This window comes from Canis lupus, chromosome 17 (assembly GCF_011100685.1).
Source record: "Canis lupus familiaris isolate Mischka breed German Shepherd chromosome 17, alternate assembly UU_Cfam_GSD_1.0, whole genome shotgun sequence".
NCBI lineage: Eukaryota > Metazoa > Chordata > Mammalia > Carnivora > Canidae > Canis > Canis lupus.
In genome coordinates this window covers 49,509,759-49,534,075 of record NC_049238.1, presented here as the reverse complement: position 1 = coordinate 49,534,075, position 24,317 = coordinate 49,509,759, and the positions used below count along the sequence as shown (strand labels likewise).

Genomic DNA, 24,317 nt, shown 5'->3' with positions numbered 1-24,317 from the left:
TTGGGGACTAAGTATAAGACCCTATTTATCCTGTTAGATTTTCTTTCTCTCCAGTCTGTGACCTTTTGGCACTTGGTCCGGTCATTCAACATGGCTTTATCCCTCTTATTTTCAACATCTGCCTATTTAATAAGTGTGCCTTCTCTATCATTATTGATAAATATTTGAACAGGACAGTTCTGAGGACAGAGCCAGTGGCAGACCTTTAAAGACCTCCCCTCTCCCTTCCCCTACCAGAGTTTCTACACCACTTGAGTTTGAGCATGGTCATTCTGCCAGTGGTGAGCCAGCCTGTCTGGCCTGTAATTCTCTCCAGCTGGCCCTCAAAGGGATCATGGTAGGCCCTAGAAAACTTAAACATCTGTAGTCCAAGTCACAAATGCACATGCCTACAAGGGCTTGGCAAGTAACACAAATAATGAAGTGATAATTAATCCAGGCAATCAGTAAATAACCTGTAAACCCTGGCCTTGGTTTCTTTCTTTTTTTTTTTTTTTAAATAATTTATTTTTTATTGGTGTTCAATTTGCCAACATACAGAATAACACCCAGTGCTCATCCCGTCAAGTGGCCTTGGTTTCAAGAGTGCATCGTGGAATGGCGAGGTTGGGGGCAGGCTGGAGCAGTAGCCACTGCTCATCTGCCAGGTAGAAGTGTGGAGCTTCAGGACAATGTGGGTTTCATGTAAAATTTGATTTTTTAATGTTAGCAAGACAAACACACAAGAACCTAACACTGTGCAGGCCAAACAAAACAGATCTGTGGCTGATTTGGCCTACAGCCCTTGAATTTGTGATCTATCAGGCAGGATATCTCCCTGTCTCCTTGGTCCAATGACCATAGGATACAAAAGAGTGAGGTTAGTTGGATGTTGATGGCATTTGTTGAACCTGGCTCCTTGTGGTTCCCTTAGTTACCCACACAGGAATCTTACTGGCACTGATCTCAGTGTACTAGAGTCAAGAGTGATGCTTGCTTTTTTCTTGTCTGATGGCATCCTCTCCTCATGGTATGTTTCTTCCCAAATCAGTGGCAGGTGTTGAGGAAAGCATCAGTGGGATCCCCTGACTGAGAAACTGGAATTTAGCATTTCTTAAAATACCCCCCACCCATCCTGGCTTCACTTCCTTCATTTTAGTGTCCGCTCTTCCCTCTCTTCTCCTTTCTGTCTAAGGAGCATTTTCTTTCCCAGGGAATTCAGAGGCATAAGCGCCAGCCTAGCCCTTCCTTGCTCTTATTCACAAACCAAAAATAACTTTTTAAATCCTTTTAGTTGTCTTGACCATTTTGGGGAAGCCTCAGCTCCCGCAGCATTAGTCTTCCTGACACTGTTTTTGTAAATCCATGCTACTCTCTCATGTTTCTTCTGGGTTGTGCATGCTCCTTCTGTCTTTTACCCATAAGCATGTAAAATTTGGCCACTTTGGACTTCATAGCCTTTGCTGTCAGGTTAATTTAGGTTTCTGAGAAGGGACTAGTGGGTGATCAACCACGTCATACCTAGTTCCATGTTCACAGAGATGGTCAGGGATAGGCGGCATGGTCCGTGATTGGTGGGGGATGGAAAGCCTCTCACTGGGTTGAGAGAGTATTGTAGCCACTGTGGGCAGAAAGCACAGAAGTGGTTAAGACTTGGACCTTGTCTTGAAGGTTCTACCATCTGGTGGGGGGGGGGGCAGCTGCTTGAATGATAGCAGGGGTGTGTGTGAAAAGTGCTATTAAGGTAGTGTGAGAGCCCTGGGGAAAGGAGCCATGGGTAAGTCTGCCACCCAGGTCGGGGAGGAGGTGGCATTGAACTGGCGCTTGAAGGATCAGCCAGAGTGATCCCACAGCAGCTGAGAAAGGCGTCCCAGGCAGCGAGAACTGCGTGGGCAAAGCTCAGAAAAGCATGAGGGTCCTTTTTGGCCAGAATTGGGTAGCAGTGAGGATGAGGTGGGAACCGTAGGCTGTGGCCTCTGCTCTTCTCCCCTGGGTCTGATCCCACATCCCACCTTCCCCACCACTGCTTTAGAGCCCATGCATAATGGTCTCCCACAGTCTGGGGACTGGTATCATTCTAACCATCTGTTTAATACACTTTATGTTCCAACTTACAGAAAAGTTTCAAGAAGAGTACCTGGGACTCTCACATACTAAAATTGTTTGCAAAAAAAAAAAAAATTTGCATCTTGCTTTAATTTGCTTTATCATTTTCTGTGTATATTTTTTATGTGCATATAATATTTTCCTGAACCACCTCAGATTGTTAGAGATACTGTGTTCCTTTACCCTGAATACTTCAGTGTGTGTGTGCATCTTAAGGACAAAGACATTCTTTTACATAATCAGAGCAAAATGATCCAAGCCGAGAAGACTGAGATTGACAGTGTGATCTTATCCGCAGCCATATTCAAATTGCATCAAATGTCCCAGTGGTGTACCTTCCAGCTGTTTTCTCCAGCCTGTGATCTAACTCATGAGCATGCATTTCTCTGTCTTGTCTCTTCTGTAAGCCGAAGATGTTTGCAAAGATGTTTGTCTTTAAAAAAAAAAAAGAAAAGAAAAGAAAAGATGTTTGTCTTTCTTGTCTTTGAAAGTTTGAAGAAAACAATCCAGGTACTTTCTAGAATGCTCTCCAGTTTGAGTTTATCTGATGTTTCCTCATAATTAGATTCAGGTTGTACATTCTGGCTGGAGTTCTGTGTGAATGATGTTATATCCCTGTCAGCATATCATGTCAAGAATCTCATGATTTTGGTTTGTTGCAGTATTGGTGACGATGATAACTCTGATCATTTGGCTGAAGTGGTATCTGCCAGGTTTCTCTTTAATGTTGTAACTCATTGAGTTTTGAGGAGATGTTTTGAGACCATGTATATATCTTATGCCCCATTAAGCTTTTAATTGCTAGTTGTAGGATCCGCTGATGATTTGCCAAATCTATTGTCCCCTTTATATTTTTTTGTTGGCATCCTGCTGTAAAGAAGAGCTTTCCTTCCTAGAGGGATGAATTCTGAAAATTGAATTTCTCATCTTTGTATTAGCTTTTAACTTGCTGGGCTTGGCCCCCAGGCTCCTTTCTTTTTATGCTCTCCCCCATCCTGTCTGTGTGCTTTGCTGGACATCGGGTGTATAGTGGTGGTTCTTAGGCTTGGGAATAGACCTGGATCTTCGTCCAACTAGCAGCTTACTTGTCACTGGCATGACTGGCACGGCAGGGGGCTAAATGCACGTGGTGTCTGTTCATCAGTGTTTCTCTCAGGGCTGGCTGGGGCTGGGAGTGGGAATGTCATCTTGTCACTAGCTCTCAGGGCTTATGTGAGTAACAGGCAGAGGAAAAAAAACCCTGTGGGTTCCTTTCCACTGAAAAACTCTAGCTGACCTCTTGTCCAGGTTGCATTTTCCTCAAAGCTGCTCACCCCCTCCCTGTAAGCACAGACACTACACACTTACAGCATATAGCCTCTTGGTGTGCTTGGTTAGCTTTTTCCTGACCAAAACTGAAATCAGCGTGGTCTTGGTGTTGCTTCGGTTATTTTGAGTTAAAGATCTTTGGTGAGTCCTTAATAAATGCATGGTTTCTGGGGAGCCTCTTCAGTATGATCAGTCTTAGCTCAAAAAGGATCTGAGTAGCTTTCAGAATTCTAGATTAGGACCTCTTTAAGATCTGCCTTACATTTCTATTGGTGTAGCTAACTGGGAAAGGAGACATTAAGATGAATTCAGGTTCAAGCGGTGTCAGGGACACAATTTGCAAGAAAAGCAATTTTTTCTTGTGGGTTTAGGTATGCATCTGAGTGGTGTGAAGCAGGGTGATGCTTTTCTAATATTATGGCTCATCTTTTTCCTTTTTTTCTCTCTTTCTTCAGACAGGCTCAGAGCTCAGCCCAGTTGATGGACCTGTTCCAGGTCAGATGGACTCAGGGCCAGTGTACCATGGGGACTCAAGGCAGCTAAGCGCCTCAGGGGCGCCGGTCAATGGTGCTAGAGAACCCGCTGGACCCAGTCTGCTGGGGGCTGGAGGTCCTTGGCGGGTAGACCAGAAGCCCGACTGGGACGCTGCCCCGGGCCCAGCTCACACTGCTCGCCTAGAAGATGCCCACGATCTGGTGGCCTTTTCGGCTGTGGCCGAAGCTGTGTCCTCTTACGGGGCTCTTAGCACCCGGCTCTATGAAACCTTCAACCGTGAGATGAGTCGCGAGGCTGGGAACAACAGCAGGGGAGCCCGGTCAGGGCCCGAGGGCTGCTCTGCTGGCAGTGAAGACCTGGACACGCTGCAGACGGCCCTAGCCCTCGCTCGGCATGGCATGAAGCCCCCCAACTGCAACTGCGATGGCCCAGAGTGCCCTGACTACCTCGAGTGGCTGGAGGGGAAGATCAAGTCTGTGGTCGTGGACGGTGGGGAGGAGCGGCCCAGGCTCCCAGGGACTCTGCCTTCTGCTGAGGCTGGCCTCCCAGTGCCAAGCACCAGGCCACTCCTCAGCTCTGAGGTCCCCCAGATACCTCCCCCAGAGGGCCTGCCCCTGTCCCAGAGTGCCCTGAGCATTGCCAAGGAAAAGAACATCAGCCTGCAGACGGCCATCGCCATCGAGGCCCTCACACAGCTCTCATCTGCCCTCCCTCAGCCTTCCCACTCCACCTCCCAGGCTTCTTGCCCCCTCCCTGAAGCCTTGTCCCCTCCTGCCACTTTCCGATCTCCCCAGGCCTACCTCCGGACTCCCTCATGGCCTGTGGTCCCCACTGAAGAGCACGCATCCTTTGCTCCTGACAGCCCTGCCTTCCCTCCAGCAACTCCTAGAACAGAGTTTCCTGAAGCCTGGGGCACCGACACCCCACCAGCAACTCCCCGGAGCTCTTGGCCCATGCCCCGCCCAAGCCCTGACCCCATGGCTGAACTGGAGCAGTTGTTGGGCAGCGCCAGTGATTACATCCAGTCAGTATTCAAGCGGCCTGAGGCCCTGCCCACCAAGCCCAAGGTCAAGGTGGAGGCGCCCTCTTCCTCCCCAGCCCCAGCGCCATCCCCGTCCCCCATGCTCCAGAGGGAGGCTCCTGCACCATCCACAGAGCCCGACACTCACCAGAAGGCCCAGACCGCCCTGCAGCAGCACCTTCACCATAAGCGCAGTCTCTTCCTGGACCAGGCCCACGAGACCTCCTTCCCTCCTCCCACGGAGCCTCTTGCTCCAAGCTGGTGGGCCCCACCAAGCTCGCCTGCCCCACGGCCTCCAGACAGACCACCCAAGGAGAAGAAGAAGAAGCCCCTAGCACCAGCTGGAGGTCCCACGGGAACCGAGAAGGCCACCCCTGGGATCAAGCCCAGTGTCCGGAAGCCCATTCAGATCAAGAAGTCCAGGCCACGGGAAGCGCAACCTCTCTTTCTGCCTGTGCGGCAAATTGTCCTGGAAGGGCTAAGGTCCCCAGCCTCTGAGGATGCACAGGCACATCCACCTGCACCTGTTCCTGCTTCCCAGGGCTCTGCTGTCCCCCCGCCCCCAGAACCTTCTCTTGCGCTATTTGCACCTAGTCCCTCTGGGGACAGCCTGCTGCCCCCTACTCAGGAAATGAGATCCCCTAGCCCCATGACGACCCTGCAGCCGGGCTCCACCGGCCCTCTTCCCCCTGCCGATGACAAGCTGGAAGAGCTCATCCGGCAGTTTGAAGCTGAATTTGGGGATAGCTTTGGGCTTCCTGGCCCCCCATCTGTGCCCATTCAGGACCCCGAAAACCAGCCAACATGTCTCCCAGCCCCCGAGAGCCCTTTTTCTACCCGCTCCCCCAAGCAAATCAAGATTGAGTCTTCGGGGGCTGTGACTGTGCTCTCAACCACCTGCTTCCATTCAGAGGAGGGAGGCCAGGAGGCCACACCCACCAAGGCTGAGAACCCCCTCACACCCACCCTCAGTGGCTTCCTGGAATCACCTCTTAAGTACCTGGACACACCTACCAAGAGTCTGCTGGATACACCTGCAAAGAGAGCCCAGGCCGAGTTCCCCACCTGTGATTGTGTTGGTAAGTCCACCTGTGTGTCGGGCTAGGAAAAGCCTGGTGGGCTTGGGTTTCTAGGCTCATTGTCTTGTCTGGCAAACATTTATCATGTGCCAACCACCCCGCTGGAGCCTGGGGACACAGAGAAGAGTTCACAAGCTATGGGAAAAGACACTGAAGGAAACCGATAGTGATGTTATGTGGTGTGTAGCATATTGCTGGAGGTGGGCGCAGGTGCTTTATCAAACAGATTGAGGCGAAAGCATCATAGAGCCCTTCCTGTGGGAGATGGTGATTGTGTTGAGGTCTGAGCTTGGTGGCTTTGAGAGAGTGGGGCTTATTTGGATTGTTCTTGGTCTAAGGGGGAGCAAAAAGGGAGGAGTACGTGTGGGGATGAATAAAAGGTGACCTGAGAGGCAAGCAGGGACCAGATCTTACAGAGCCCAACAAGCTGAGGTCAGGAGTTTGACCTGATTTCATAAGTAGGTATAAGTGAACTTCTGAGGGTTTTAAAGCAAGTAATCTGTCACCTTGTGCTTCTCAAAGACTTTGCTGGCTTGTGATGGGGAGAAAACCTAGGTGGGGAAACCTGTAAGAAAGGTGTCATGAGCCAGACAAGAAGTAACAAGGGCCTGACTGAGAGAGAGAGTGGGTGGGCAGAGGGCCTCTCAGGGAGGGCATGTGGGGTGAGGACAGTCCGGGTCTCTGCCTCGGTGGTGCTGGTCCCTGAGAACATATTTGAAGGAGGGGTGATGAGTTCTGTTTGGACAGGCTGAGAGCCTAGAGCTCTGAGTTGTGGGTTTGGATGTAGTCAGCATCCAGATGGTGGCTGAGGCTGTGGTATGGGTAAGAGGACTGACGAGTTGGTCCGTTTCTGAGCCTTGCCTTCTAGTAAAAAATCAGGACCAGGGCTGCAAGGACTGCTTCTGGGGGCTTCTGTCTTGGGAGGTTACTGATGCCTTGGGAAGTCCCACGTCGACTCTAGGGCTGTGGCTCTCTGCTATTTCTGGAATGTTTCATAAAAGAACACAAAAAAGTGTTTAAGTTGTTGCTCGAAAAGCACATTGATGCTAGTGAGGAGCATGTTGAAATTCTTGAGATTTTATGATACACAAAACAGGTCTTACAAAAAGGCTGTACTCTCTATTTGTTAAAATAAATTACTATCAGGTCAATTGGGTAATTCGTTGGGATGCTGTGTCCTTGTCAGTAAGGTGGAGCTGGGATGTCTTGCCCACTCTGGCTACCCCAGACTCCTGTACTCCAGACAAGGAATCACTTGGGGAACAAGGAAAAGTTGGCTCCTGTGTTTCTATCTGGGGGTGAACAGAGGTGCAGGGTCCTGCCAAACACTCAGGGGTTGTAGCCCCTATTCATTATTGGATCTTAATAATGAGATGACTTCGAGGGCCTCTTTCTCAGCATTTTGGAGGAGCTTGTTCTGATCATGGGATTTGGGCTCTTCCCTTTGCCCTTTTCTCTCCTTGCATCGGTATGTATCTGCCCGTCTGCCTTGTACTTAATACATTATTAGGTGGTTCTCCTCCTGCAGTGGAAGACAGAACTTTACTTGGTGCCTACACCATAGTTGGTCCTTACTAAACATTTTAATTATTGAATTCAATTATTTGGATATGGTGCTTGATCATACTAGTTTTGTTGTTTTTTTTTTTATTTATTTATGATAGTCACACAGAGAGAGAGAGAGAGAGGCAGAGACACAGGCAGAGGGAAAAGCAGGCTCCATGCACCGGGAGCCCGACGTGGGATTCGATCCCGGGTCTCCAGGATCGCGCCCTGGGCCAAAGGCAGGCGCCAAACCGCTGCGCCACCCAGGGATCCCTGGTTTTTTTTTTTAATTTGAATTCTAATTCCATCACTTCCTTGTGAATAAAGTAAAAATGATAGTAGTATCCCCTCACCAGGACTGGTGAAAGATTAAATTAGTTCATATGCATAAAGCACTGTGTCTGGCACCTAGTAAGCACTATAAGAGAGTCATGAAGCCTATTGAGTGCAATAAGGCAAGAGAAAGAAGTAAAAACATACATATTATAAAGGAAGAGAAGTGTTGGCTATCACTTTATTCATCAATCATTTGTTACTAGCTCTGTACTACAACTGTAAAGGATAAAAATTAGGAAACATGGTTCATCTCTGAAAGACTGTGTGATGTGCTTGAAGCGACAACCCAAACCATAAGATACTCAGTCACCCCTTCAGCAGGCATCAGACATTTGCCTGTACAGTCATATGGATGTGGCTGGATGGTTAAGAGTGTTCTGAACCCCCAGGGTTGGTTGTCATTATGGAAGGTAATGTTTTCTTGTGGAAACTCTTGTTCCACGCTGGGTTTTGAAGCCTGCAGTGAGCACAGATGGAGAAAGGCAGAAAGGCACCCACTGCTGCAGCCCCAAGAATGCATGAGCACCATCCCCTGGGCAACAGGAGCCAGCTAGATGTAAGGCCAGTAGCACAGGGCTGGGTCTGAACCCTCAGCGTCTGCATGCCACCAGAGAGGGCAAGTCTCAGCTTGAAGCCAGCGAGCGGAGGAGCAGATGGAAGAATGTCAGCACCCCACACACCCAGCAATAGCAATGCCGGCAGCTGCTGCCCCTCAGCTGGGGAAGGGCAGGGCAGTGGGCAAGACCCACTACCACCAATCCTTTATTGTTCCAGTTTGTGTCTTATCTGTATCCAATCCTAAACAGGGAATTTGAACCAAACCTACCTCGTGTTGTTAAATGTTAACTTATGGGAACCAGTAGACACAAACAGTACATAAATAATCATCGTGTTGTTAAATGTTATGCTTAGTAGGAACCAGTAGACACAAACAGTACATAAATAATCATCTCACCTATGTGGAAGGAAGGGACTGGGAGGAAATATGTCAATAGTGGCTGTCTCTGTGGTCAGACAGTGGGTGACTTTTCTCATATATGTTTTCTGAACTTTCTATAATGAAATATGTATTTTATAATCAAGAAATGTTTTGAAAGTGTATCCTGGAATAGCTTGGAAGACAGTTTGTTGAAGGCTGGTAACCTTGCGGCAGAAGACTGGTGAGGGAGCTACTGAGAATAAGAAGAATCGTAGGAGTAGTAATAATAACACTGATGAAATACTTGCTCTGTTCCAGGCACTGTGCCAAGTACTCTACAGTTACCACCTCATTTAATCCTCATAACATCTATATGAGGGGGTACTATCAGTAGTACCATCTTAATGATGAAGGAAGCAAACTTAGATTCAGTCACACATACCCAGGTCCCATATTCAGCATATGGCAGAGGTAGGATTTGAACTAGGCAGTTGGACTCTTACCCATCCTACCATAATACCGTGATGGAAATTGTTTAGTTGAGAAATGAATCCTAAGTAAAATAGTGGTATTAAGAGTGAAGAGGGCCAAGGAAGAGGGGATTCACTTGGAAACAGCTTCTTGAGGTGCTGAGGTTCATGTTAGGGAAAGCCATCCTGTTTTCCAGAGGTAGTTGGAGATCCCATTTCTGGACAGTTGCTTCCATCAGCCAGTATGGCAGAACTTGTCCCTGTGAACTCAGGCTCAGGACAAGGGTTAGGAGTAAAGGCTGCTCACTCTGGGATTAATGTCAGATGGGAACCGTCTCGTATTCCAGAAACTCATCCTTTCCAACAGTGGTAGGTAGAGAGGTGCAGATTGCAGGTCAGTTTAAGGAAGAATTTTCCATAGAAGGACAGTGAAATTTGGAGACACCATTATGTGCTTATAATAAACAACTTTATAAAAGCATAAAAAGGTTTTATAGCATAGCAAAAGAAACAGTATTTAATGTGATGATTTTTTGCCAAATCGGCACTTTTGACCAATATGGGCTTCACCGGGTAATCAAAATCCCATATGCCAAGAGCACGGTTTTTCCTTGTATAAAGACTGTGAGTTTCTGAAGGTATGGGTGGCATTCATATGGACTTATTCTCCAAATCTTGAAATACTAGAATTAAAGGCACCCTTTGAAACTTCAAAGAAATAAACTCAGAAGATGTGAAAGGAAGTGCTTTTCTCCAAAAGGCAGAATGATATATATAGGTCTCAGAAAGTCTGGGTGAGCGAGGGGTGCTGTCCAACAAATGTGGCTAGTAGTAGTGTCTATTGGGTAACTTCAGTCCAGACCACAGTTCTGAATGGGAGACAGAGAGACTTACCTCTGTTTACAATAATAGAAAGTCTACTTCCTGTAGTTTCTATGAGGAGGTATCCCCTCCCCCCACCCCTGCCTCTCATTTAGTTTGAGATGAAGAGGAACTTCATGTGTTTGAAATTTTTTTTTTTTTTAGACAATGGAATATTTGGATCCTGCATAAAGGTGGGGAGATCTGACTCTGGGTCAGATCAGAAAGGTATCAGAAAGAAGCTCCTGGAGGAGGTGATATTTGATGTGAGAAGTTTAATGGATTAATAGGAAAAAGGTAGAGTGTTCCAGGCAAAGGAACATGAAGATTACGGGGGTGAAAAATACATGAAAAACCACATGAAGATGTAGAGTTGAGAAAACCTGGGGAAATGCAAGTAGTTCTGGTGTGACTGGTACACTGGATAAAAGATTGGGAGTGGCCAGACAGAGGAGCTTCAGGGGAAATGGAGACGATACTGAAGGCAGAGAAACCAGTTTGCAAGCTCAGGCGTGGTTCAGGCAAGAAATAATGGGTTCCTGAACTCAGGGAATGACATTGAGTGGGAAGGAGGAGAGGAGTGGATGGATAAGAGAAAGGTTAGGAAAAAGAGCTAACTGCTGGCTGTAGGAGTAAGGAAGAAGAAGCAGTCCCAGGTGACTCTTGAGATTCCAGACTGGGTGACAGGGTGGACAGTGGTGCCATTCACCTAGATTCAGAATCCTGGGAAGGAAGCAAGTTTGGACATTGAGATATCTGTGGGACCTGGAGGTGTGCATCCAGGTGGGCCCTGCAAGTTGGAGGTCCTAGAGCAAACTGATGGTAGTTGACATTTCAGCTGTGAGCGTTCCATCAGGCTGAATGTGTAGGTCAAGAAGAGGCCCAAGAAGTGAGGATACTAGCTCAAACAGGAGACTGTGAAGGAGATATGAAAGAGATGTGGAAAGAAATTGAGGTGGGGGGAAAGTTAAAGAACCATTGGAGAGGTTGGGAGGGCTGAGAGCCTGGGTCTGAAGAAGGGTCACAATTTAATGCTGGATTATTCTTTGTCTTCCAAGATTTGTTATATGTACATTAGTTTCATCGATTAAATCCCAGGTTCCTAAGGAAACAGGGACTGAATGTTGTATTCCTAAAACGTGGAAACTGGTACCGAGCACTTGGGTAAATGCTCTTCATATTTTTTGGTTAACTGGGCAACCTTATTCTGCCTCCATATTTAAACTCTACAAAGACATCAGATGAGTTTAGGCATGATCTCCTTCCCTTTAATCTTTGTCATCAGTGAGTATATCTGTGTAATAAAGGCATTTGTGTCTCTACTACCTGGAGGCCTGGTGCACTGCCTACTGACTCACAGGCAGCTCACCCATGATTTTAGTTAAAAAAAAAAAAAAAAAAAAAAAAAAACCTCATCTTGCAAACATAATCTAGGGTAGGGCCCAACCATCTTCCTACCCACTGTGTGGATTTATGACTGCCGGGAGGCAAGGAGCGAGCAGTTAGTTATTGGCTGTCATGGAAATAGAGTCTAATTATTATATAAGCTTAAGCTGTTTAGCTTGAAGTCCCCTGAAACGACACAAGGAAACAGGTATTTCTCTAGGATTGTTTGGAAAAAGAAGACTGGTACATAAAACCTTTGTGTGATCTTGACACCTATGCATTAATTATACCAGTTATCAGTCGTCTGTATCAATGTCATAGAGAGGAGAAGTGCCTCGGCTTGTGCTCCCATGCTCCCATGTCTATCCCTGGCCATCATATTTACCACTGGGAAAGTGTGGGTGCTTCAGTCTCTGTAGAGAGGGGTGGGAGGAAGATATGAGGTTCACTTAGAAATTAAGGATCCTTCTTGCTGTTAGGCAGTCATGAGTAGTTTCTTGTGTTTAGTATCTCTTGCTGATAGCAGAAAGGATACATTTCATTCTCTCTTTAGCCTAGTGCAGAAGTAGAACAGAGCATATTTTTCCATCTTAATGAGCATAAAATTAAGTGCATAGGGTGAAGAAAAGCACTTAGAGCTACATAACCAGCATTTTCTCAAAAATCGGATTTTTCTCTCCTGAGCTCTGCCCCAGAGCTTCTGTCTTTTAGGGAGGGAAAATCACTTTTGTCTACTCCAGCTGCTCAAAGCAAGACATAAAATAGATTTTTCTTCAGGGAGAGTTGAGCTGTTCCCTTGCTCTGTCACTTTACCTCCGAAGAGTAGGAAGACACACTGCACTGGGCACTAGGAGGAGGATCAGTGACTTACTGGCAAGATAGCAAAAGAATCCTTTCCTAAAAGGAACAACAACAGAAACAAGAGAAAATTCATCAGCCGAAAGTTTGGAAATAGCCCCAGTCTTAAACCATGAATTCCAGGGCTGTCTACTAGCTTAAGATCAGTTGAATTAAAATAAAGGATGATATGGGGTATATATATATAGCTCCCAGTGTTAGGTGAAACAATAGTGGACTCTCAGAGAGACATGAAGCTGGGAGAGAAGGGCTAGAGACTACTCCTCTGGAGGGCATTCTACGTGGACAGTGCGGAATGTCAATGGGCATTCCCTCCTAACTCTAGCTTCTCATGGGGATCAGGTACAGGGTGAGGATGGCCAGAGAGGAGAGACTGGAAACCATATCCTAGGAGCCAGCTTTGTAGCCGAGGGCCAGCAGCACCAAACAAAGGCTATTGTGCACAGAGAAATATTTGCTGAACCACCAAACAAAAATCCTGCAATCTGTGGGACTTTATTTTAACTTGATGTCTTATCAGAGTGACCAGCTCACTCCCATGTGAAGAAATAAACCAAAATCCTAGCATCAGGACAGAGTACAACCCAATCCTCAACACAAACATACATACATGTTTAGAGGTGTTGGCCCCGGCAAACTCTGCCTAAGGATAAAATTTCCTAGTTCTAACAGTCCACAGCCAGCCCTAATTCCTCCCCTGTGCCTTCAGGCTGCTGAACTTTTGAACTAATAGTTGAAACCTCTACATCATCTAGTTCTTTAGCTTAATTCCAAGGGAAGAATTTGAGCAGTGTCCAGGTAAATAGGAATAAGGACATTCCACCCACTCTGTTTGGGGCAAATATGTAGACCAGTGGCTTTCAACCAGGAGCTCTTTTGCCCTTCTTTTCCCCAGGGGACATTTGGCAATGTGTGAAGATAGCTTTGGTTGTCACAACCAGTGTGGTACTACTGGCATCTAGTGGGTAGAGGCCTGGGATGCTGCTAAGTCTTCTATATTCTTACACAGGGCTTTACAACACAGGGTTATCTGGTCCAAAATATAGTACCAAAGGAGAGAAACCCTGGAGATAAACTTTTCCATGGAAAGATTAATTAATAAGCAAACAAACAAGCCAACATGCAACCCATTCAGATTCTGTGGGAAAAGTGAGGGATTAATATAGTATTTAGAATGAAAACTTTACATTAGAAAAAACAAATTGGAAGAACTGATATATATCATCAAGGAAGTTGAAAAAAAAATTCCCTTTGAAACAGGAGGTGAAAGATGAAGGGTAGAATAAAATTACAGAGAAGTCACAGAGGTACAGATTAAATTCCAGAAGGATGCTGTTGTACAAAGCACACATAGCTGCACCAGAAGCTGGAAAAAGTGGAATCAGAGTTACAGGAAAAGCAAATCAGTGAGGAAGAGGGACTTGGAGGTCACTGCAAAACAGGAAAAGAAAACAGAAATGGTCCTAGCCAGGGTGGGGAGATAAGGGGACTAGAAGAGGAAGGAAGGAATCCTGTATGCAGATTCACTGTCAGGAATGCTGGCAATGTTCACTGGTGAAGAGCATGAAACAAACTGAGCAAAGGCAAGAGTCAAAGAATAGAAAACTTTGGAAGTGAAAGAAATGAATGAATAAAAATGGCCAAATAATGAGCCTGGTGAACTTATGGAATTTCAAGGATAAAGAATCACTGACAAATGAATTAACTGAAAAATTAAGTCATATATACTCATTTTTTAAGCTTAAAAATACTTTTAAAAAACGTTCTTTTAATTGAAACACTTATAGGAAGGTATACAAACCTTAAGTATACAACTCAGCCAGTTTTACAAAAGGCACGCACTTTTGTAACCACAGTTAGATCAAGAAACAGCTTTTCCAGCACCTCAGAAGCTCCACACCCAGTCACCTACACCTGACTCCCTAAAGCACACTGTAGCTTGCAAACCAAATCTGGCTCTTATCTGTGAGCTAAACACAATTTTTATGTTTTTAAATGGTCCCCCCCAAAATAAAAAGAGGAATAATGTTTTGTAACTCATGGAAATTAGATGAAGTCCAAATTTCAGTATCCATTAAGTTTTAATGGAATATAGATGTTCTCATTTGTTCATGTATTATCTGTGGCTGCTTTTTTTTACTACATCAGCAAGGGTGAGTACTTGCCACAGAGACTACATGCCCTGCAAAGCCTAAAATGCCATCTGGCTCATAACATAGAAAGTTTGCCAACCCCTGTCCTAATGTAGCTACTTTTCTGACTTCTTAACCACATAATGAGTTTGCCTGTTCTTGAATTTCATATGTATCATATCATAAATACATATGTATTCCTTTATATACTGACCTGTTCAGTGTTGTGTTTGTGAGATTCATATGTGTGTGTAGCAGTACCTATAGTCCTTCCTTCTTATTGCTGCATAGTATTGTGTTTTATGATTATACCACAGTTTATCCATTTGGTCATTGATGATCACTTGGATTATTTCCAATTTGGGAGTTATTATTTTATATCATGCTGATATAAAATATTCTTCTCTATGTCTCTTGGAACATGTATGTATACATTTACATATTTCCTTTGGACATATACCCAAGACTGAAATTGTGGTTCAGCTTAGTTGCTACTATTGCAGTTGTGACAGTTTAAACTCCTACCAGCAGTGTCCCATATCCTCACCAGCAAATAGTATCATGGTCTTTCTACCATTGTGGAAGGTGTGACAGGGTTATCTCATCATGGCTTTAATTTGCATTTCCCTTAGGATTAATGAGGTTGAGCACCTTTCATACCTGTTCATATTCTTCTGTAGAGTACCCACTCAAGCAATTTGTCTATTTCTCTATTGTGTGTCTGTCTTTTTCTTATTGATTGGCAAGGGTTCTTTATTTTTGGTGGATATGTGTATTGCAGTTCTCGGAATATTAAAAGTTTGACCCAGGAATTGTATACCTAGTTAAGTTGCCATTCACACATAAAAGCTTCATTAAAACATTTCCAAATACACAAGAACTCAAATTTTCTAGAGATGAATCAGATAAGTAATGGATTGGAGAATTTATGTATATGATGGGGCTGATAGTGAACACTAAATATATTCAAATGTGAAATCTGCATTTAAATAACTGATAATTGTTTTTCTAAAATGGGTGATTTATTTACTTATATTTGAAATTGTTTTATATTAAATACCTCTTTGATAACAGAGAGAAAAAATATATGTTCAGAGGATACCCACAAAAAGCAGGAGACAAAGTGAAGGAGGAGGGGGGAGAAATTGTAGGGGTGCTAACTTCTTTCTCTGCAAAAGTACAATTAGCATTACTAAAGACATACTATAGATTTTTCCAGATTACGAGGGGTAGGGAATGGGTAGTAAAAGAAAATATAAAACCTGTAAAAAAAAAAAAAAAAAAAAAAAGGAAAGAAAAAAAACAAGGACACAAGCATGGAAAATATAAAGTGACAGGAAACCATGCATATATTATGACAAATATAGAAAGGGGAAACTCGTGTATTGAATTTAAGATGAATAGCATTAAGCAGCACCAAAAAAGGTTAATGAACTTTATTTTACTACAAAAAAAAAACAGAAGCATATATTGCTCACTGATTCAGAGTATATACTGCATTCTATAGAACATTACCCCAACCTTGCCAAGTATTGTCATCTGTCTGGCACCATAACCTAGTAAAAGCCTATTGCTACAGAGAAGATACATGTATACACACACATATGTATATGTATACATGTACACACACACATATAGAAATAACGTATATATATATAATGAGATGTATTTTATATAATATATAAATATAATAACGTATATATATATAATGAGATGTATTTTCTCAGGTATATGTAAATATATATAATGAGATATATATGGCCTTATGAATATATACACATATACATGAGAATAATAAACTTTGTAAATGTATACTAGTTTTATAACTAAGTGTATTTGATTATAAGTTTAATTTTTTTCCATAGAATATCTTCTCCCTGATATAGACATAATCAAGGAAACGGATCTATCTTCATATTTAAATCTATCTATCTAACATGTTTTTATATATGTAAAATCAGGAAAAGCGATGTGGTTAGAAGAAGCAATGCTTTTAAAGGGCTCCTTGAGCTGCCTTGGAAACTGCTACAAGGGAAGGAATGACTGCTTTTGTTTGAAACTTGGAGCTATGTCTGCCTTTTGGTTTTAGTCGCCTTCCCCGAGAAACCTATCTAGTGTCAAGGCTGCCTTGGTTTTGGATCTGTATCTTTTTTCCTAGCTGCTGGAATGGAGTAGCCAGGATTTGGTTTGCATCTTCTTGAAAATCTCCTTTCTCTATCCTTTAGCTGGGTAAGTTTTGAGCTTTTCTGATTTGGGGCAGAAAGTAGTGACGAAAAGCTACATTATGTTCTAGTTCCAGTGCAAGATCCTGCAGTCAACCCATTACTTTGACTTTTCTCCAGACAATAGAAACTGGAATAGAGCCCAGAAGTTCTGGCATATTCTTATATTCTATTTCTTTATACCATGTAGTCTCCTAGCGCCTATAAAGAGCTTTCAGACCACTACTTCCAACACCCACATTCTTACGTTTTCTTTCCCTAGCCTCCCCTGGTCTCCCCTCTCCCCCACCCCCACTCCATATGCTTCCTTCTGCAGTCCTCTCTGTTTTATGTTCAAAATAGTGTATATTTAGAGCAAGTCCTTTTTAATCCTTTACTTGAAAATATTCATTCATTCATGAAACATTTAAGCATTGACAGGTTGAGAACAGTGCTAGGTGAACTCCATCTCAGCTAATCCTCGACAATTCTGTAACGTAGGAACATTATTTTAACTGCTTTTAAGGCTCATAAGGGTTGTGTAACTTGGCCACAGTCATACAATTTGTTTGGCAGAGTCTGGACAGCAGCTGCCTATTGAGTTAGTACTGTGTGCCAAAGACTGCACGGAGCCCTCTGTATAGTTTGCGCAGGAAGGCATGAGGATTAGAGATTGTGAAGGTAACTCATCACAGTTCCCTAGGTCTCTGCAAAATCCATGTTCTTTCTGCTGGGCCATGCTAACAATAAAAATGTGCCGTGATACCTGCCTTGATATTTCTGTTGTACGCAAGGTGCTCTGGGGATCCAGAGGGAAAGTGGACCTGAGAAGTGCCCTGGGGTTTGAGAAGAGGTGGCATTTAAACTAGACCTTAAGAGAGGAGTTTTTCCAGAGAGAAATAAAGGAAGCTGCTGCTGTCAGTGAGGAAACTGGTTTAAAGACACGCAGAGATTGCACAATTGTGTGATAGGAGTTGTGCTGGCCTCTGAAGCATGCAGGGCTGGGAGGTGTACAGAGATGGCTCCCAGGGGTCTTGCAGATTGTGTTTTGGAATTTGAGTTCTGTCTTGTCTAACATGGAGTTATCAGTGGGAAGTGGTGTGATCAGAATTTTGTTGTGGGTGTATAAACTGGTAGAAGTGGGTAGAATAACTTAGGAGAGCTGAGATCAGTTAGACCATGCCAATAATTCAGGCAAGAGCCTGACCCAGGACATTAGTGGGGGATGAAGAGCCTATATGAGCAGAAGCCATAAGAGGCAGGCACGTCCCATCAGTTCATCAGCTGGACTGCAACATACCATTGTAAACCTTTTTGGAGGGATCAAACTATTTTATTGAGGGCCTTCAGGTAAATGTCAAAGGTCTAGGAGTTCAGTGAGATCTAACATCCTCAGCCTGGCCGGGACCTCCCCAGCTTCATAGTGGCCTGAAAGTACTGCAGACCTTTTCTTCCTTGTTTTTATCTTATTTATTATGTTTTTATTATATTTTATTATATTTTGAGAGAGAAGGGAGGGGTGCAGAGGAGAGGGAGAGAGAGAATCTTAAGCAGGCTCCATGCCCCCTGCAGAGCCCGATGTGGGGCTTGATCTCACAACTCTGAGACCATGACCTGAGCCAAAACCAAGAGCTGAACGCTTGCTTAACCAACCAAGAGCCACCCAGACGCTCTTTCTTGTTAGTGTTTAAAGCCAGGCACACAACTGAACTCATTTTCACACACTTGCTCTTATTCTTAGTGTGGGTAGTGACCCAAACACCATTTTGCTTGCACATAGTGTGTATCTGATGTATGTACACTGATGTACGTGTAATTGAGTGTGTATACTGACTATAGTATATTACACATGCAATACTGAAATTTGCTTTTCCTTTCCCACTTAAGATATCTGGGAGGGAGATCCCTGGGTGGCGCAGCGGTTTGGAGCCTGCCTTTGGCCCAGGGAGCGATCCTGAGGACCCGGGATTGAGTCCCACATCAGGCTCCCAGTGCATGGAGCCTGCTTCTCCCTCTGCCTGTGTCTCTGCCTCTCTCTCTCTCTCTCTCTCTCTCTCTCTGTGACTATCATAAATAAATAAAAATTAAAAAAAAAGATATCTGGGAGGTCATTTTCTGTCAGTAAAGCTGGAGCTGCCAGATTGGTTTTGATGCTGCTTAGTATTTCATTATATGGATGTGCCATAGTGTCTTTAGAATACATAATGTATCATGATGGACATTGAGATTTCTGATAGTTTACCATTACAAATGATGCAGTGAGTATTCTTGTATATATATATCATTTTGCACATATCCAGATTTCCAGAAATGAGTTCTTAGAAGATTTGAAATTCTTTGAAATTGCGGAGTCAAATGGACTCATGTGCATTTGTAATTTTAACATCTTGCTAAATTACTTTCTATACTGCTTGTTTTCCTTACTCTCATCAACACAGGACGTTGATGGTGACTCATCTGGAAGTTAAAACTGGGACCTTATTGTAACTTTACAGATGCTTGAGCCATTTGCATTTCCCTTTTTATCCTTTTAAATTTTTCTGAGTTATTGACCTTATTTAGCTATAGAAGCTCTTGATATTTTAAGGAAATTAGCCTTTTGTCTGGTAGTAAGTGCTATAGTTTTTTTGGTTTTGTTTTTTTTTTTTTTTTCAGTTAAATTTATCAGGATTTGTATGTGTATGGGGGCTTCAGAATCTCATGTGATACTTAGAGAAGACTTCCTTTTCCAGGATTTTTTAAAAACTTGCATTGTTTTCCTATCAGAACTTGCATAGCTAAATATTTTTGTATTTAAATCTTCCAACTCTTTGGAACACATTTGCGGGTCTTATGTGTAGATCTTATCTACCCAAGTAGACCCTAAACTTTTAAAAGGCAGCAATCAGGTATCTTCCTTTCTTGAATCCCCCATAAACCTGAGCATAAGGTTCTACATAAAAGAAGTATGATAACATTTTTTTACATTTTAAAAATTGTGAATTTTTATAAATAGGAAAGTACACAAAACATTCATACACAATTCAAGGAAAATTTACAAAATGAATGCCTGGGTAACCACAACCTAGATAAAGAAATAGGCCATTTCCAGCTCCTCAGAAGTCCCCTGTACACACATCCCAGTCACATTCCTCTCCCATCCTCCAGAGGCAACCACTCTCTTGACTTGTGACAATGATTTTCTTGTTTTTCTTTATAATAAGATTGGAGCTTATAAAAATCACCATTGTTTGTAGGTAAAAAGCCGTTGAATGTCTGCAATTTCATATTCCAACCTAATAATTTTTCCACTTCTGTGTGGGTCTTTAAACAGTATAGTTTAGTTGAGCCTGCTTTTCGATACTCTTTATTTTTTTATTTTTTTTTTTTAAAGATTTTATTTATTTATTCATGATAGTCACAGAGAGAGAGAGAGAGGCAGAGACACAGGCAGAGAGAGAAGCGGGCTCCATGCAGGGAGCCCGATGTGGGATTCGATCCCGGGTCTCCAGGATCGCGCCCTGGGCCAAAGGCAGACGCCAAACCGCTGCGCCACCCAGGGATCCCTCGATACTCTTTAAATGTAATATCACCATATTTGTTCTTTGCTATGCCTCTTTCCTTTACTCTGATGTTGTGGTATTCATGTTGTTGAAGATTGTCAATTCTCACTGCTACATAGATCCCATTATACGACTGTGCTACACTTTATTTATCCATCCCACTGTTGCTGGATTATAGGTCTCCAGTTTTGTCTATTACAAGTAACGTTGCTATGAAAATCTTTGTACATGTGTTTTGATGCATGAAACTAAAATTTGTTCTAGGATAGAATCCGCAAAGAGGGCCCACTGTCTAGTTTTGTTTTGTTTTTTAAATGCCAAATGATATATATCTATTTTTAAGATTTTGTTTATTTATTCATGAGAGACACAAAGAGAGGCAGAGACATTGGCAGAGGGAGAAGCAGGCTCCACGCAGGGGAGCCTGATGGTGGGACTTGATCCCAGGACCCTGGGATCACGCCCTGAGCTAAAGGAAGAGGCTCAACCACTGAGCTACCCAGGCGCCCCTAGTTTTTTGTTTTTTAAAGCTTTTAATTTTGAGATGATTTTACATCTACAGAAGAGTAACAACATTGGTACAGAGAGTTTCTGTATACACTTTATCCATCTGCCCCTAATGTAAACATCTTACGTGATTATAAGTACATTTAAAAATCGGACATTAGGGGATCCCTGAGTGGCGCAGCGGTTTGGTGCCTACCTTTGGCCCAGGGCGCAATCCTGGAGACCCGGGATCGAATCCCATGTCGGGCTCCCAGTGCATGGAGCCTGCTTCTCCCTCTGCCTATGTCTCTGCCTCTCTCTCTCTCTCTCTCTCTGTGTGACTATCATAAATAAATTTAAAAATTTTTTTTAAAAAATCGGACATTAATATTGGTACAATACGATGAACTGCAAACTTTGGATTTCATCAGTGTTTACACTAATGCCCTTTTACTTTGTTAGGACCAGTGCAGGATACCACATTGCACTTAGTTGTCACATTTCTTTATTTTTTTAAGATTTTATTTATTTATTCATAGAGACAGAGAGAGAGAGAGAGAGAGAGAGAGACAGGCAGAGGGAGAAGCAGGCTCCATGCAGGGAGCCTGACGCAGGACTTGATCCCGGATCTCTGGGATCACGCCCTGGACTGAAAGGCAGCACTAAACCGCTGAGCCACCCAGGCTGCCCCACATTTCTTTAGACATAAAACAAACTTACCAACTATAGTGCAGTATTTGTGTAAAGTTCTTTTTGTTTTCAGTCTTATACTTTAGCTGGTCAAAACTGTTTTCCAAAGCCATTGTTATGTAGTCATTTGGGTCTCATTTTTTTCACTGAGAAAAATTCATTTAAAATTTGCCCCCCCAGGGATCCCTGGGTGGCACAGCGGTTTGGCGCCTGCCTTTGGCCCAGGGCGTGATCCTGGAGACCCGGGATCAAATCCCACATCGGGCTCCCGGTGCATGGAGCCTGCTTCTCCCTCTGCCTATGTCTCTGCCTCTCTCTCTCTCTCTCTCTGTGACTATCATAAATAAATAAAAATTAAAAAAAAAAAATCGGCCCCCCCCCCAAAAAAATAAAATAAAACAAAATAAAATTCACCCAAGTTGTGTGCATCAATAATTTGTTCCTTAAAAAAAAATTGCAGTGAACATCATATAATGTAAAATAACCATTTTACAGTAAGCATTTCCTTGGCATTTAGTACATTTACAGTGGGCAACCGCCACCTCCGTCTAGTTCCTAAACGTGTTCTTCGTCCCAAAACAAAACCCCATGCTTGTTACTCAGCACTCTTTCACCTCTCCTAGCCTCTGGCAGCTGTCTGTTTGCTTTCTTTTTCTGTGGCCTTGCCCATTCTGGATATTTCCTGTGAGCGGGATCATACCGTCTGTAATGGTTTGTGTCTGGCTTCTTTCACACAGCATCATGATTTTGAGGCTCCTCAGCATTGTAGCACGTATCAGTACTTCACTTCTTTTTTGTTTGTTTGTTTGTTTAAATTGTGGTAAAATATGTATAACAGAAAAATTGCCATTTTAACCATTTTAAATGTACAGGTGTACAGGTTAATGGCATTAACTACACTCACAATATTGTACAACCATCATCATGGCCTGTTTCCAAAACTTTTTTATCACCCTACACTGAAAGGCAGTAAGTCCCTCTTCTCTACTCCTGCCAGCCCTGGTACCCTCCAGTCTAATTTTTATCTCTTTGAGTTTGCCTCTTCTAGGTATCTCATCTAAATGGAATCATATAATAGTTGTCCTTTTGTGTCTGGCTTATTTCACCCAGCATAATATTTTCTAGGCTCATCCATGTTATAGCATGTGTCAGAACCTCCTTCCTTTAAAAAATTTTTTTTTATTTTTTAAAAGATTTTATTTATTCATGAGAGAGAGAGAGAGGCAGAGACACAGGCAGAGGGAGAAGCAGGCTCCATGCAGGGAACCCAACGTGGGACTCTATCCCTGGTCTCCAGGATCAGGCCCTGGGCTGAAGGCGGCGCTAAAACGCTGAGCCACCCCGGCTGCCCAACCTCATTCCTTTTTATGGTTGGGTGATATTCCATTGTGTGACTACCCCACATTTTGTCCATCTGTTGATAGACATTTGTGTTGTTTTCACCTTTTGGCTCTTGTGAAAAATGCTGCTGTGAAATTGGCATACAGGTATCTGTGTGAGTCATTATTTTTTCATTCTTTTGTGTATATCCCTAGGACTAGAGTAGTTTGCCTACCCCAGTCTAGAATGCATACAGCGGTAAACTGAATTCCAAAGTGGTTACACCACAATCTTATCAACACTTGATTTCATCAGATTCTTCAGTTTTTGCCAGTATGCCCTGTGTGCCATGATGTTGCACTGTGATTTTAATTTGCACTTCCTGGTTCCTAATGGGATTGAACACATTTTCACATGTTTATAAGCCATTTGAATTTCCTGTTTTATAATGCATCTGTTAATTTTCCTATTGGTGGTTTGCCTTTCTAAATTAATGTTGATGAACCGATGCCTCCAAATAATGTTTACTCTGTGTTTCTGCAGAACAAATAGTGGAGAAAGATGAAGGTCCGTATTATACTCACCTGGGATCTGGCCCCACGGTAGCCTCTATCCGGGAGCTCATGGAGGAGCGGTGAGTGACGCCCAGGTGTCCAAGCAGAGGTGGGCAGTTGTTAAGAGAGCGTGGCATTGAAGCGCCTCTCATTGTCATTGTCTCATACCAGACAACGTACAGGAAGGAAGTCATGATATCCAGACTGTGGAAGGTTGACTATGGGTCTCTCTCTGTCTGTAGGTCTGCCCTCTATATCTACCCCTCCCTTGTTCTTCTCCCTCTCTTGAAATATTTTTATTGATGAAATGTGGTTAAATGACTGTGTCCTATAGTGTTTCCCAAGGTCTGGATTTTCTGCTGGCTTTTCTGCAGTATTGTTCACTGTGTTCTTCTGTCCTCTCTATGGCCTATACATTCACAGTTAAAGGTAAAGACTTCATGGGAATCAGATAATTTTTTCTTTCTTTTTTTCAAAACTACTTCATAGGTGGTATTTTGTACCTTCTTCAGGAGTAACATAAGTCTTATCATTGGCCAGTGGCTGCCTATTCAGGTTGTGTCCTAAGTCGTCCTGACACTGTCCCAGCAGTCTTTGATAGCTTTTTTGATTCCTCATATGGCATTATGTTCTGGGCTTGCATTCTACATTTATCCAAGAAGTCCCAGACTTTTATTGGGGGAACAAGTATTTAGAAAACAAACGCTGGTACTAGGTATGCTCTTTGTTTCTAGGCCATTTCAGTAGAAAGAGCTAAGATGTATGTGTAGGGTTTTTATTTTTTGTTATTGATTAGTGATTAAATACATCAGAGTTTACATTGACACTTAGAATTCAAACTCAAGACTACAGGGTTTTTACTTAACAGCCCTGTTTTATTTATTTATTTTTTTAAAGATTTTATTTATTTATTCATGAGAGACACACAGAGAGAGGCAGAGACACAGGCAGAGGGAGAAGCAGGCTCCAGGCAGGAAGCCCGACATGGGACTTGATCCTGGGCCGAAGGCAGGCACTAAACTGCTGAGC

The 24,317-nt window shown here is 43.4% G+C and overlaps 1 protein-coding gene across 3 annotated transcripts in view; it reads left to right on the top strand.

Moving 5' to 3' along the window:
* TET3 (tet methylcytosine dioxygenase 3) overlaps positions 1-24,317 on the top strand; it is a 106,811-nt gene that overhangs the window by 49,883 nt on the left and 32,611 nt on the right. For all 3 annotated transcript variants that reach the window (XM_038561732.1, XM_038561734.1, XM_038561733.1), the window contains exons 3-4: positions 3,849-5,988; positions 23,278-23,368. In XM_038561732.1, the coding sequence (XP_038417660.1) occupies positions 3,849-5,988; positions 23,278-23,368 (2,231 nt within the window). The remainder of the gene's footprint in view (positions 1-3,848; positions 5,989-23,277; positions 23,369-24,317) is intronic.